Here is a 16,985-nt window from a genome sequence, read left to right on the forward strand (position 1 = left end):
TAATCTCATGGGGGTTTGGAGATGCGCTTTTCGGTGACCATACTTGCCCTATTGAATAGTATCCTATTCAACACAGTCCTAACCTAATGTTGTTTAAGAAAGTCTTTCACTGAGATTATTTCCATTGGCTCTTGATCTTGAGCTAAAATCAGGATAGCTGTTACCATCTATATTCCCAATGTAATATTATAGATTTTACTTTTATGTTTATTCCCTTGTTTTATTTAATGAAATTGTATGTTGCATTACTTATAAGGCTTATAAGTGGAATACAAAAATAAATAAAATAGAAACGAGGTTACCATAATTAACTAATGCTCAGTAACAGACATATATACTGATTTTTACAGCACACATTTATCTCACTTAAAGGATTTTTTCATAATATATGAAATTAATTTGACTAGAAAAATTGACTACTATAAATATTCCTAGCACCTCATAAAATATTTTTATAGACCAATTTTCAGTTCTAACTAAATGTAGTTTAGTTCAAGATCCTTGGAATAAAAAAAAAAAGGACATCTGTGCAATTAACTGTAAAAAATGCTAAATCCTAATAGCCAATTAAAGTCTAGAAGCCTTCAAACCATCCTTCAAGTTAATCTAAAGCGTAAGTCATTCATCATCCATCAAAAATTTTAATCAAGGCAGAGTGCTCCCCAGACAGAAAGAAGTCTCCCTGTGTATATACTAACTAGATTGCTCACCAGTTAAATGAGCAATTGAGATTGGCATATGGTGCTTACATAACAATTTATGGCATTGAAGGATAAGCAGAACAATGGCAGTATCAATACAGTTTAAAGGGCAATCATAACACAATGCAGGAAGGGCATTTATAGAGCACTTCTATTGCACTAGAAAGTCCTATCTTTAATGTCAAGGACGAACAAGATTTACAGAACACAATATATAGGGGGCCAAGATGGGGTGATTAGGGTAGCTAGATTTTAATCAGTAAGTTGCGTAGATAATTGTAGTGAATATCCATGCAGTAAACTTCATTCTGATGTTCACCTATGCAAGTGCAAACATACATGTATTACATCAAATATGTTATCCTATTCATTATAAATTACATAATTTAAAAAATAAAATGCAAGACTACTGTAATTATGATAGTCATGATACAATACATACAACTATAAGCAACCCTAGAAAGGGAAAACGTCTACAAAAAACGCAGCATTAATGATTATGGGGAATAAATATGAGGTTGCTATTAAAAACAACAGACTTATGTCAATTTTGTCTGGCTGTTATAATAATGTCCCCTTTAACTTCTGTTATGTCACTACAGTGTATTTTTACAAACCATTTCCAGGGGAGGTAGTAATAGGAAATGGGAATACCTAATGCACTGGTAGTTCATGACAGCTTGAAGTAATTATGTTGGATTACTGGTGCTTACCAATATTCTTTAAAGTTCCCGCCACTCTAGCATCTCGTAGCTAAATGATCACAATCCATGCAACAGGCTTACATTTGCATGGTTGCAGTATCATGTAGTAAAGATTGCATTTTGCAATCTTTCTCGCTGGCTTCCCATAAGTAAAGTCAATGGGGAAGCTGGCAGAGGACACAATTTATTTGGATAAGTTTCTACCACCCACGTACCCTCTTCAAAGCCCTCCGCACACCATTTGCCACGTGTACACCTTTGTGCATTCTCCTGAACCTCACACCGTGCCTCCACAACAACTTGTGCAGTCTCTAGCCACTTGTGGACTGCTGCCAAGCCTTGTTGAGATTGTGCCATGCCGCCATCACCATTTGTGCACCCTCAACAGCAGCCACTTACCTGCCTCCCAGCCTACTTCGAAGTCCCCATCGATTTCCTGAGGGCTTTCCCATTTGCTTTGGTTGTTGGAATCTGACAGGAAGGAAATGCTCACCCTAATGACCCTTTATCCTTGCTTAGCAATGGCAGTGGGTGCAGGGATTGCCATCATTAAGCAATGTTGCTGCATATTATTGTGTTTTTATGTCCACATTATTTAGTGATTCAAACAATTCAAAATCCCAATTGCCATCATCATAATACAAGGATTACCTGCACTAGTATTTTCTTTGTCTTGCTCATCACAAACATTTTTGGGGCTGTTGACACCTACAATATTGATAAAATTGTAGCTTTTGAGAGTAAAAACCGAACTCTAGTCCATCAATAATATATGGGACCTGTGATCATTTTTGACCTTTTTTGTTGCACTGATTATACCCTCCCCCCCAAAAAAATAAGTCATCCCCTGATAATAAGCCCAGTTGGGCTTTTGAGTGGATGGCAATAAGGCCAAGCGCTTATTTCTGGGTTCAAAAAAATATAAGACAGTGTCTTTATTTTCAGGGAAACACTGTATTACCTAGTTTGGTAATGATATATCTGTAAAAAAAAACACCTCAGAGCATCAGGGATTTTAGAGATCAACCCTGAGCCATTAATATTCCATTCCCTTCTATCGATGCTTCCTCTATTCTGTAACAAGTTTTTCAGTCTAAAGACAATTATGGAAACAATTGCATTTTTCTCCTAGAATGTTCAAGAATACAAATATATTTCTTAAGAAAATGAATTCTTAGTTTCATTTAGCAATGAAAGAAGAATTTGGGCAATGTATATTCATTCAAGAATATATGGAAAATAACAGACAAATCCTTGCACAAAGAAACCACTCATGTGGAGCAGTCCACTTTCGAAGTGCTGCTGAATTCCAAAAGGACTACAGCTAGAGTGAGGGACACATGGAATGCATTATCAATGTATAATTACCATTTAAATGGAGAAAGAAAAGTTAAAGGGGGGGAATGGGAGGATGATTTTTCTCTCTAACAAAACAAGTCTGCAGTCATCTTAATTTAGAAATGTGTTAGCAAATTATTTCCCCTCTATTATGCATTCATGCATAAATATGAGAGAGAATTCCTTTTCAAAATAGAGCAAGCAACTTTATCTGTTGCTTATTTTTCCTCTGTATCCGGGTGAAATACAAGTTTATTTTAATTTTATGGTAAACTGTCCCTTATGCTTATAGCTGGGTCATATATGCCACTGATGGCTCAATAATATTGATTTCTTTATTTCAATTTTATTTTTTTCTATAATAAGCAACTGAGATAGTCACAATTCAATAGGCCTGTAGCATTAAAATTAACTGACCTCTTGGTGTAAAAAATGCTGTCTGTCTGTCTATCTATGCCATGATTGTATTCAAAGCTCCCACAAAGTTGCACTTCATTTTTAAAAAATGAACTGAACAAGGCAGAATTTGATATTTTTGAATGCCAAACATGGCTTTATATTAATCACTGTTGTGGTGCTTATGAGTGAAAATTCAAATACATCTATTTGAATCTATTTTTTTAAAAAAAATGTGTTTCATTGTCCTAAAACAAATTACACATTAACTATGATTATATATCATGTTAATTATGTGTGATAAGTGAATGCAGCCAAAATTTTGATTGTACTATATATTGGATTAATGTTATGCCAAGGGCAAACATTTAACCCAAACACTTACATGGACTATAAAACTGTATTCAGGCATTGAATAATATGCATGAAGAGATATTGTTTAAACCTGCCCATCACTTTACAAGCAGAATGTCTAATGACTCAGGAAAACTGCTTAACCTCACAATTTCAGAAATTGCACTGCAAAACACTTAATGATATAGGAACAAATTGAATAAGAGGTTCCAGTAATCAGCCATTTTCCTTTGCTAAACAGAATTTACATATCATGCTTATAAACACTGTTGAGATAAAAAGCTTCGGATAGAAATTATGTTATACATACCATATTTTCTGCGTAGCTCATCATATTTCACTTTTCTTTCATGTCTCCTGCAAAGGTTATTAATATTAGAGAATATAACAAATATTTAAGATAATGACTATTATAAAATAAAAATGACAAACCAGTGCTGACTAATAATATTCTGTATAGCAATTACAATTAGGGAAAATGGATTATATCTACAATGATTTATAAATCCATAAATTCAATTATCAACTATATTAACACAAGTTACAATATATCTGATATTGCAGCATGATTTTCATGTCTGTACATACTTCTGTAGCATCTGAATCAATCCTTAGTTCAAAGTTGTTTTCACTGCTCCAAATTTTATCTGTATTGATTTCCATTGACTGAGCACATATAACAAATGTGGTATGAGAACCAACCAACCTCTTTAAATTTTAGCATATACAGTGATCCCCCGTTTATTGCGTCCCCAACCATTGCGAACAGGGTACTTCGCGATTTTTCAACCCGGAAGTCAAAATACCATCTACGCATGCGTGCCCGTTTTTTCTATGGGCACGCATGCGTAGATGGCAACCGGGAGATCAGCTGCTGGGCGGCTTCCCTGGGTCTTCCCCCTCTTGCTGGCGTCAGCGAGGAGTTTCCCCACCGCCCACGCAAACTCCTCGCTGCCGCCCGCCCTTCGCCCGCCCACGCCGTTCATTCTCGGCGCTTTCGAGCTGAGTCCTGAAGCGAATTCGCTCCAGGACTCAGCTCGAAAGCGCCGAGAGCCAGCGTGGACAAGCCGTTCGCTGGCGCTGGCTATCGGCGCTTTTGAGCTGAGTCCGGAAGCGAATTCGCTCCCGGACTCAGCTCGAAAGCGCCGAGAGCCAGCGTGGACAAGCCGTTCGTTGGCGCTGGCTATCGGCGCTTTTGAGCTGAGTCCGGAAGCGAATTCGCTCCCGGACTCAGCTCAAAAGCGCCGAGAGCCAGCGTGGACAAGCCGTTCGTTGGCGCTGGCTATCGGCGCTTTTGAGCTGAGTCCGGAAGCGAATTCGCTCCCGGACTCAGCTCGAAAGCGCCGAGAGCCAGCGCCCCCCGGACCCCCAACCCGGGTTTGGGGGGCTGCTAGGAAGCCCCCCATGCCGGCGGCAAACAGCCGCGCCGCCCCCAATCTTCGGCTCCTCGCTAGCGCTGTGGGAGTAAAAACACCATCTGCACATGCGCAGATGGTGTTTTTACTTCCGCAGCGCTACTTCGCGAAAACCCGCTCGTTGCGGGGGGTCCTGGAACGGAACCCTCGCAACGAGCGGGGGATCACTGTATAATGCTTCTAAAATGGAAGGTTTTTCAAAGGTAAAATAAATTAAGTTCTAGATTATGGCACTTTATAGAAAAGCTAAGAAAGTACCAGTAAATATAATCTCATGTAATCATAAAACAGTAGAATGTTTCAGATTTTTTTTTTCTAATTTCCAATCAACTAATTTCCATCAATTAATGGACTTCCCTGGACTGATCAGCTCAGTAGCTAAAATTGAAAGAACTGCAGGAAATCTGTTGTACACAATAGCTCAATGCCAACAGTAAATTTTGTTTGACATGGAGGACAAGAACCGAAAGACATCTATACCTCTGGCTTAGAATAGGCAATGATATCTGTTTAAATCCCTTGTGATTTACTGGATAGATTCATTAGTTGATAGAATCATTAGTAGTTGCTGCATGGAAATCACTATCAGACTCTGTAGTATCATCACCTAACCCCCAAACTTTATACTTAAATTATCTACTGTTGACCTCTCCTGATTCCTAAGAGGTCAGTAAGGGGAGTGCATAAGTGAACCAGAGTGCCTTTCGTCTCCTGTCCTAATGTTTCTCTTTTACTAGTATCACGTATTATATCTTTGTATATTATATATTATATCTTTGTTTACCACCAATACATACTTGACGGGGAGAAGCCTCCATGGGACCTTTCTAGGAATCTCCTAGGAAAAAACAGGGCCTCCACCCTCTCTGTGGTTTCCCCAATTGCACGCATTATTTGCTTTTACATTGATTCCTATGGGTAAAATTGCTTCTTCTTACAAACTTTTCTACTTAAGAACCTAGTCACGGAACAAATTAGGTTCTTAAGTAGAGGTACCACTGTACTGGTTATCAAATAATTTCAAAATAAAATAAATAATTCTCTCCCTCTTTCCCACACACTCATACTTCTTGAATCTCTCTTCTCCACCTATTGCAGCAGTAAAGCTAAAAGAAGATAAGATGCTGAATTAAGGGAGTGATTAATTAGGGCTTCACCTTAGAAAGAAGTAGGTCACAGAATACCCAAAACATGATTAGTTGTGGAAATATGTAGTAAAAAACAACAAGGTTTTATTGCCTCTGGAGATTTTATTCATTTTTACCTCCAAAATACATGGTTTCTCAATTTTTTCTTCTTCCATTTACATCCTGATGGGCCTCACTTGGTCTGGCATAACCCTAAGCTTGTCCCTTCTTTGCTTAGGATGCAGTTAGCTTTTTTCATGCCTTCATAAATAGTCATTTTATTTGTTGTTTTAACAGTTTCTTTAAAAAAGGAAATCAATAAAAGTTCTCATCTAGTTTTCAGGTAAAGATTTTTTTTATCACTCTGCATATTTATCAAGGATAGAAAATGCTTATGCACCCCAAGTTCTTGTTCTGAAAAGCCGCAGGACATTTCTGCAACTTTCTCTAAAACTTTATCTAAAAGTGAATTACATTTCATTAGACTTTATGTAAATTTGCCTGTGATTCTTACATATGAGTTTTTAAAAACTCTACATTATGGAAGTCTCTAGATAAGACATGCATTTTAAGAATATATTTATTTGATTTATACACTGCTCAAAAAAATAAAGGGAACACTCAAATAACACATCCTAGATCTGAATGAATGAAATATTCTCATCGAGTACTTTGTTCTGTACAAAGTTGAATGTGCTGACAACAAAATGAAATTGATTGTCCATCAGTGTTGCTTCCAAACTTCCCCACAGAAGTTTGATTTACTTGGAATTATATTCTGTTGTTTAAGTGTTCCCTTTATTTTGGGGGGCAGTATATATTTAATTTCTATTTTCAGTGGCTACCAAAATTTTAAAAACTATTTACAATGCTTAAAAGTTAAAAAAGTTAACACAGTCAATTAATAATTAAAAGCTTAATGAAGGAGCTATGCCTTTATGATTTTTCTATACGTAGAAAGAAGAAAGCAATACAGTGTTCCCTCGATTTTTGCGGGTTCGAACTTCGCGGACAGCCTATACCACGGTTTTTCAAAAAATATTAATTAAAAAATACTTCGCGGTTTTTTTCCTATACCACGGTTTTTTCCACCCAATGACATCATATGTCATCGCCAAACTAATAATTTTTGCAAATAAATAACAAAAAAAATAATTATTGTTAATAAATAATTATGTTTATAAATATCAGGATCACTAAGTATCTCATTCCATGGTGAGTACCAGTAATAATGGTGAGTAAATGGTTGTTAAGGGAATGGGAAATGGTAATTTAGGGGTTTAAAGTGTTAAGGGAAGGTCTGTGATACTGTTCATAGCCAAAAATAGTGTATTTACCTCTGCATCTCTACTTCGCGGAAATTCGACTTTCGAGGGTGGTCTCGGAACGCATCCCCCGCGGAAATCGAGGGAACACTGTATTTAACTTCCAAGGGAGTTTGTTCCATAGCCCACAGGCAACAGAACAGCTTTTCTCCTTCATCCCAGATTAACAACTGGGCATCTTCAAAAAGGCCCTTCTTGTAACTTAGAAATGGCTGCAAAATTTTGCAACAGAAAAGGTACCCTGTAAACAGCCAGGCACTGGCTATTTGAAAGGGAGATGGATGACAAACAAAATATGAATAGTAATTAAACAAACAAATAAACCAGAATTTTTGTTGTGCAACTGATCAATCCTAGTCAACCAGAGATGATCTCTGCAATCATTCTTTTTTAACAACCCCATAATCCCTTTCTGGCTGAAATCTGAGCAACTGAATGGAGCTGAATGTTTACCGGCCAGATGCTCTTCCTTGTCATCAATGCAGAGTTTCTTTTCAGCAGATATAGAAGAAAGAAATATCTGCCTCTATCTAGGTTGGAACTCACAGCCTCCCGATTGTGAGACAATCGGGAGGCTGATGATACCCAGCTGTACATCTCCACCCCATGTACAGTCAATGAAGCAGTGGAAGAGATGTGCCGGTGCCTGGAGGCTGTTGGAGCCTGTATGGGTGTCAACAGACTCAAACTCAACCCGGATAAAACGGAATGGCTGTGGGTTTTGCCTCCCAAGGACAACTCCATCTGTCCTTCTATTACCATGGGGGGGGGAGTATTGACCCCCTCAGAGAGGGTCCACAACTTGGGCGTCCTCCTCGATCCACAGCTCACATTAGAGAAACATATTTTAGCTGTGGTGAGGGGGGCGTTTGCCCAGGTTCGCCTGGAGCACCAGTTGCGGCCTTATCTGGATCGGGAGTCACTGCTCACAGTCACTCATGCCCTCATCGCCTCGAGGCTCGACTACTGTAATACTCTCTACATGGGGCCACCTTTGAAAAGTGTTCGGAAACTTCAGATCGTGCAGAATGCAGCTGCGAGAGCAATCATGGGTTTCTCTAAGTAAGCCCATGTTACTCCGCAGTCTGCACTGGTTGCGGATCAGTTTCCGGTCACAATTCAAAGTGTTGGTTATGACCTATAAAGCCCTACATGGCATCGGACCAGACTATCTCCGGGACCGCCTTCTGCCGCACGAATCCCAGCGACCGGTTAGGTCCCACAGAGTGGGCCTTCTCCGAGTCCCGTCGACTAAACAATGTCGTCTGGCGGGACCTAGAGGAAGAGCCTTCTCTGTGGTGGCTCCGGCCCTCTGGAACCAGCTCCCCCCAGAGATTAGGATTGCCCCCACCCTCCTTGCCTTTCGGAAACTCCTTAAAACCCACCTCTGCCGTCAGGCATGGGGGAATTGAAACATCTCCCCCTTGCCCATGTAGTTTCTGTGTATGATTCGACTGTGTGCTTGTTTTTTATATATTGGGGTTTCTTTTGGATTTTTTAATCTAAAACTGTAATTTAGATTGCTAAATATTAGATTTGTTACTATGTATTGCTTACCATTGTTGTGAGCCGCCCCGAGTCTACGGAGAGGGGCGGCATATAAATCCAATAAATCTAATCTAATCCAATAAATCTAATCTTATACCCTAGGCTACAGCCCACTCAGTGCAGATCTCTGCAATGCATACACATAAAAAATTATTATTATTTATCCTTATTTTGCTCTGCAGAACTGAATTCCAGCAGAATACAATTAGTAGTTCTTGACTTATGACAATTGGGACCCAAACGTCTGTTGGTAAGCAATGCGCTCATTAAGCAAGTCACTGTGGTGGTTAAGCAAATCATCTAGTCATTAAGCAAAATCTAGCTTTCTCTATTGACTTTGCTGCTTGAAAATAGTGATCATGTGACATACAGCAGCCATCATAAATACATGCGATTTGCCAAGGATCCAAATTTTGATACATGACCGCAAGGATTCTGTAACAACTGTCAAAGTCACTTTTTTCATGCTCATTTTAAAAGCTTGTTAAATAATTGGTTGTAACTCAAGGACTACCTATAAAAAGAAGCAGCACTATGGCAAGGATATTGGCAGAATTTCAACCTATGAGTAGCCCAGATTGTTGCAACTGGTTACCTGCCACATTTCCACTTGTGACCAGCAATAAACTTGGATCCTTGCTTGTAACAAGCCAATAGACTATTTTGAAACTCAAAGCTTTTCACTAAGAACAGGCTGAAAGATATCAGGAATATTTTTCTGTTTCTGCAACCTAATAATATTACAGAAGCGAATACTTAAGATTTTCTAAGAGAGTGGTACGTATTACAATTAAAAACATTTTCCAAACTTACCGTTGAGCGTGTTGCAGTCGTTTTTCTTCCCGGTCACCAATAAATGTTTCCTCTTCTTCATCAATTCTCCTGAAAATGAGAAAAAGTTTGTGAATATTTCAGTACTATGCATTCAGGTGGCATTAAATTATTAAAGTATCAAACTTACAACATGAAATTATCCTATTTTTAATCTTGCAGCTTCAAAGCAGGCCCCTTTACAAACTTTAAACTAATCAGAAATAATATCTTTACTTATGATCAGGATGTATCTCAATCCCACATTATCAAATGCTATTAAATTCACACTTCATCCTAACATTTTAATTTAATTCTTAAATTATTCAGATTTAATGTACTTTAGATATAGTAAAGAGATTTGTTTTATATAAAAATGAGCCTCATCTAATATACTCTCAAGCTTTCAAAGTGCACAATTTATCAGGATACTTGACAACATGACAAACAGAATCATACAAGTATTACCAAATTTATTTTTCTGTTAAGTAGAATAGTGGCCATTCTCTACTTTCAATTCACATAGAAAAACAAGTGTGAAAAGGAATCAATAGAAAAATAAATATTTCTTAGCTATTAACTTTTGATTTGTTACACAAAATAGAAAATTTCATTTACTACTACTATACTTTGACCATTTCAAGAAAGAACACTGACATCCAGTGGACATGTTATGTACGACATTGAACAATTATTCAAAAAATACCATTTGACTTGGTTTATTAATATGTAAGCATGGTTTAAAGATTAATTAATTAATTAATCTTTAAATTAATTAATTTAAAGATTAGTTAATATGTAAGCATGGTTTAAAGATTAATTTTCTTAACAGATTTATATATAATATTGTATGTAAAGTTTACAATATCAATATGGCCTGGAACTTCCATCATTAAGCAAACCTTTTTTCTTCTATCTATCTATATAAAAAAGGCTGTATGTATGTCTTCTCCAGCATAATTCTGGAATGCCTCAAGCAATTTCAGCCAAACTTGGCACACAGATGACGTACCCTCTGGAAACAAATACTGGAGGGGGGGGGAGGGGGGAGTACATCCCTGGGGTGTATATACAATGTTCCCTCAATTTTCGCGGGGATGCGTTCCAAGACCGCCCGCGAAAGTCGAATTTCCGCGAAGTAGAGATGCGGAAGTAAATACACTATTTTTGACTATGGACAGTATCACAAGCCATCCCTTACAACTTTAAACCCCTAAATTACCATTTCCCATTCCCTTAACAACAATTTGCTCACCATTATTACTGGTATTCACCATTGAATAAGACACTTAGTAATCCTGATATTTATAAACATAATTATTTATTAACAATAATTATTATTTTTTGTTATTTATTTGCAAAAATTATTAGTTTGGCGATGATGTATCACATCATCGGGCGGGAAAAACTGTGGTATAGAAAAAACCCCGTGAAGTATTTTTTAATTAATATTTTTTGAAAAACCGTGGTATAGGCTATTCGCAAAGTTCGAACCCGCGAAAATCGAGGGAACACTGTAGGTCTGTTCCAGCATAATCCTGAAACACATTGGTCTTTTAAGGAGAGCGAGTGTAGTATCCTAGAGCAGCAATTATTTGTGATGTATACCTTTGCAGCTTCCTCTGGAAAGCCAGCCGTGACGTTCGCCCTCCAATGGACCAATGGGGAAGTGCCTGATGAATTTTGGGTAAAGTGCCAAGGTCGTAGAACAAGGCAAGAAAGAGGAGCGTATGGGAGGGGGGAAGAAATGCCCCTCTCAATGGTTCTCTGTCAAACAAAGCCTTCAACATCTATAAATACCAGGGCAATGCCAGGTTATCAGTCAGTACAGTCATAAAGTGCCATGGCATGTGATTGCACTGGTTAGTGACACTAATCACTGACTTCCTCTTCTTATTGTTAAGCAAGGATCACAATTAAGCTACAGTTCACATGACATGGCTTGCAACTTCTTGCTAGCTTCCCAGAAAGTGAATGGGGAAGCCAGTAGGAAGCCACAAGGCTTTAGTGGTTTACAAACATGAAGGCAAATGAGTACTACAGAGTTAAGCAAGGTGGGAGGTTTGTGGTGAGTGTATGCAAGATATGGAGGGCGGATGCTGTGCTGCATAAGTGCATGCAAGAACGAGAGTGCTGCGACCTTCCTTTATGGCCTCTTTCCAACTAGTTGTCCCATTGCTTTTGACTGTGGGGAGCCAGAAGAGGAGATTGCAAATGGTAATCACATGGCTTGCAGGATGCAGCAACTATTTTAAGTGTGAACTAGTTGCCAATTGCCCAGATTGTGATCACACTGGGACGGCCAAAACTTTGAGACCTCATCACAAACACTATTTATTCAGCACCAAACAGTTGCTGAACTAGTAGTATATTACTTTTTTTCCCTTTAGGACCCACCTCCATAAAGAGCAATTGAATGAGTTCAAGCAGTCCTCAATTTATAACCTCACTTGAGTCCAAAATTTGTGTTGGTAAGTGAGAAATTTGTTAAATGACTTTTACCTCATTTTTCACAACTTGCCACAGTTGCTAAGTGAAACTGCGGTTGTTAAGTTAATAATATGATTGTTAAGTGAATTTGACTACCACTGAGTTTGCTCATCAGAGCTGGCAAAAGGTGATAACATAACCCAGGACGCTGGGAAAGTTATAAATATGTGTCAGTTGCTAACTATGTGAATCTTGATCACATGACTATCAGGATGCTGAAATGGTCGTGTCACTTTTTTCAGTGCCATTGTAATTTCCAAGCCACTAAATAAACTATTGTTAAGTCAAGGACTACTATTGTAAGTCAAGGACTACTACCGTAAGTCAAGGACTAATGTAATCCAAGTGCTACCATGGAGTGCATCTTGAGAGATCCATTCAGGAAGCTTTTAAAAAGCTGATTAATTATAATCAATGTACAGTGATCCCTCGATTAGCACGGTCTCGATTAGTGCGAAACGCTGCAACGCGGTTTTTCACAAAATATTAATTAAAAAATACTCCACGGTTTTTTTGCTATACCACGGTTTTTCCCACCCGATGACGTCATACGTCATCACCAAGAGTCACTTCTCTGTCTCTTTCTTTCCTGTCACTATGCTTCAATCATTTTCTCATTTCTCTTTTTTCTCCCCTTTTTTCTATCATTTCTCTCTCTCTTTCTTCCTCTCTCACACTCTCTTCCTCCCTTCTCTCTCCCCCCCTCCACTTGCCCACGAGAAGAAAAAAAGCAACCTCTGCCGGGCAGCTCCCCTTGTGCCCCCGCTTTGTGCCTGCCTCTTTTGGGGATTTCTTTTTCTTTTCTTTTTTGCGCTGGCAGCGGGAGCTGTTGGGGAGGGCTCTGCCGGGAAGGCCTCTCAGCTGCAGAGCCGAATGGGGGCGGAGGCAACAGCGGAGCCCGGCGCTGGGGCCATGCGAGGCTGTTCATCCAGGGGGGCGTGGACTGGCAAGTCGCCCTCCTTTCTCTCTCTTTCTCAAGATCGCTTGCCGCTTGCCTATTGCAGCGAAGGAGGCGAAGCAAGGCTCCAAGCTGCAAAGCGGCAAGCGATCTTGGAGTTTCCCCTTTGCCTGGGCGGCAGGAAGACCAAGGGAAGGTTCCTTCAGCCGCCCAACACCTGATCCGCTCCGCAGCGCGGCAGCAGCGAGGAGCCGAAGATGGGGTTTCCCCTTTGCCTTTACCCCATCTTCGGCTCCTCGCTGCTTCCGCGCTGCGGAGCAGATCAGCTGTTGGGCGGCTGAAGGAATCTTCCCTTGGTCTTCCCCGCCGCCCACACGCAAACTCCACCATCTGCGCATGTGCGGCCATGAAAAAAATGGCGCACATGCGCAGATGGTGGTTTTTACTTCCGCATCCAGTATAACGCGGAAATCGGTTAGCGCGGGAGGTCTTGGAACGTAACCCCCGCGCTAACCGAGAGATCACTGTATATACATTCTACCTCCTATAGCCCCAAAATTCAAGGACGTATCAAATTCAGTATATTTAGTTTAAACCAACAAATTCTGAAAACAATATCTGTACCAAGTAACAAGGTTTAATATCATTATCAAAAAGATTACACATTTGTGGATTTATTTGACAAAAATAATACGGTATTTTGAAAAAATACTCAGTTCTGAAAAATAAGAGTTTATTTTAAATGGGAAAAATTACATTTGTCTTCTCTAGGATAAATGACTATCAACATTCTACTATGGCTTGATTTCCCACGCTACGATCAGTTTTAATATTCTGACAGTGTTATTGTTGTTTAATCTTGTTGTAAGCCATCCACTGGCATGCAATAACATATTTACTTTATAAATATGCTTCATCTTGCACACATTTGGAATAAAGAAAAAAGTCCTCCAAACAATATCTAATATACAGCCTCTGCCAAATATAAAATTACTCACGGCTTTAAACTGTGATAAATCAAATGTGGCAAATTTCTGTAATCATAAGTCCCATTTTTACATTTTAAAGTTTTTGTTGGACAGATACAACTACACATTATTTTATTTTCTAAAATTCATGTGAGGTCTAGAAAGGCTCCAGGGATATCCTTGGTGATAAAAATCATGTTAGCTATTCTAAAAATGTAAAATATCTAAGCTTGCATATTACAATAGCTGCAAGGATTGTATTTGCACAGAACTGGAAAAATCCGCAAATACCTGAAGACAATGAGATCATCAAGAAAATATACGATTGTGCAGAGATGGACAGATTTGACAATGGAACTTAATAATCGAAAAGAATTGGACTATTATGAAACCTGGACAAAATGGTACCAATGGACAAAAAAAGGAAACTCAAAAGAAACATCGAAATAAAATATCAAGAAATCTAAAAGTAATTAGAAGACAATGTCGATAGGAATGTATATATGATGTAGATTCATCTGTAAATATGATTATGTACTTTTTTTAAAAAAATGGAAAAATTTAATAAATATATATTGGGGGGGGAAATCATGTTAGCTAAAAGTTTTATGATTTTTCAGTTACAGTAGAGTCTCGATTATCAGTCCTTCAGTCATCTGACATTCCGTATTATCTGACGCTCTTTGGGGGCATGGCTGGAGGCATCTCTGCGCCCCCAGACATGCCTCCAAACATGGCAGCCGTGACGCGGAAGGTGACGTACAGAGCCCAGACATTGTAATGAAAAGGAAGAAAGTCGTTGTATCAATGAAGTAGAAACTTGCAATAAAACTTCAATACGTTTACAATTCATAGTGATTTCAAGGTGTTTCTTAGACCCTCTGAATTATTCGACATTTTTGGCTATCCAACTATCGGCCCACCTGTTTATGTCGAATAATCGAGACTCTACTGTAATTAGAAATGAAGTAAGCATTACATATAAAGACTCTCTAAACATTATTCAGGTAGGGGAAAACCTGGTAGATGGCAAGAAAGATGTGTGTAATATACTCTTATGTGTAATATAAACCATTATTTTTAGAGCTCAGGTCTAATATTATTTCATTATATTTGTGGCGTTTTGTCTGGGAATTCAAGATGATAATTATTCAAGGTGCTATTCCCTTATTCAAGTTTTCCCTAATTTTCATTTTTTCATTTCATTTTTCTTTGTTCTAGCATGCAAATAGGGACATTATTTGTAGTCCTCAGTTTACAATCGAAATTGAGCCCAAAATTTATATTGCTAAGCAAGACAGCTGTTAAGTGAGTTGGGCTCCAATTTTATGACTTTTTTTGCTAGAGGTGTTAAGTGAATGAAGTTAAATTGTTAACCGAATCTGGCTTCCTCCATTGAATTTGTCTGTTGGAATAAAGAAAATCTATTTAGAAAGCACAGGTACCTTACGGAGCGCCAGCGACATCTGCGGCAACAATAACAGCAGCAACAAATGATGAACACCAGAAGGATGCCAACTACAACACCTATAGCAATGACGATTGCTTCCAAGCTTGCTGAAAATCAGAAGTAAAAACTGTTAGAAAAGGTAGAAAATGTGCCCATTAAAAGTGTTTGTCATGGAAAAAATGATTTATGTCCGTTATGCTTATAGACACACTCTTATTAAGCACTGTTATATACCAGTCTGGTACTGTAGTGATCTATCACTACAGTATCTATTTGCTAAATTTAGATAGTTTAATTTGTTATGACTATGCAGTTGCCCACTTTTCATAATCCATATATCAGCAAAGTGTGTGTTCATTTATCACCTATTTCACATTGATAGGAAGATGTCAAAGGAGATGCAAAAAGGAAAAGGACTATGTAATCAATGGAACTGTGGTTAATACTTAATGCTATGCCATAATACGATTTGTTTGTCTTTAGCTTATCACAGAACATCTCCCCCCCTGCCACCAAAATACAAAATTTATAAAAAGCAATGGAACAATCTGCATATCACACCAAGTTGAAAACAAATCACCCTATCTCTGCCGGATCCATGCCCAGAGGAGGACAGTGAACAGGAGGGGAGGACCAGGCAGACGGGGGAGAGGAACGTCAGGAAGAGGAGGAGGGAGAGCAGCCTGAGACCCCCGGTGGGGGCCTCTCCCCAGCTAGTAGCCTGGATTCATTGGATGAAGACGCACAGGCTATAATAGACATGAGGCAGCGACGAGCAGCTCAAAGACGGGGCCAATTAGAAAGGTATTTCCATCCCTGAATTGGCAACAGCTGGGTTTGGGTGTGGGACCTCAGCAGGGTTGAAAAGGCAGGCCCGCCCTTACAGTCTTGTGGAGAGTTATCAATTGGGAGTCCTGTGACCTTGCTTCGATTCTGGGCGTCTCTGATCTTGGCTTGTGGCCTAGAAGTCTGGAAGACTTGGGGGAGGCGTGGGTTTTATTATCTCCAGCGTTGTTTTTGCCAGCAAGAATCCTGTTTTATTGCCTGGCCTTCGTGAAACCTCTGTGAAGCTTCATAGTGTTCCTGTCTGTAAGAACAGTTTTTGTTACCTGTGTTTGCTTTGAATTATATAAACTGCCTTTGCTTTTTACCAGTGTGTCTGGATACTCTTTTTTGGTTGGTGTTGGCGTCTGGGGGGACCCAGACAGAACACTATCAGGAAACATAGTGCACAAACTAGACAAATACCATGTAGTTCTAATATGTATTATAAAACAGTCATTTAAAGATCTAGCAATATTTGTCTTTCGTAAGATCCAATTTACAGCCAATATTTCTGTTATGGAAAGCCTTTAAGGTGTTTAACAAAACTATAGACTGAATATAAAACTGTAAAAACATAATTTAAAATTATTAACAAATAGTAAAATCATATTAACATTTGAAAGCCAAATAAACGCA

At 38.9% G+C, this 16,985-nt stretch overlaps 1 protein-coding gene across 1 annotated transcript in view; it reads right to left on the minus strand.

The window, feature by feature from the left end:
* Positions 1–16,985, minus strand: part of PTTG1IP2 (PTTG1IP family member 2) — a 33,796-nt gene that overhangs the window by 3,627 nt on the left and 13,184 nt on the right. The window contains 4 exon segments of the mRNA XM_070729697.1: positions 2,057–2,113; positions 3,804–3,850; positions 9,722–9,790; positions 15,520–15,631. Of these exon segments, the coding sequence (XP_070585798.1) occupies positions 2,057–2,113; positions 3,804–3,850; positions 9,722–9,790; positions 15,520–15,631 (285 nt within the window).

The sequence above is a fragment of the Erythrolamprus reginae genome, chromosome Z (genome assembly GCF_031021105.1).
Source record: "Erythrolamprus reginae isolate rEryReg1 chromosome Z, rEryReg1.hap1, whole genome shotgun sequence".
NCBI classification, from domain to species: domain Eukaryota; kingdom Metazoa; phylum Chordata; class Lepidosauria; order Squamata; family Dipsadidae; genus Erythrolamprus; species Erythrolamprus reginae.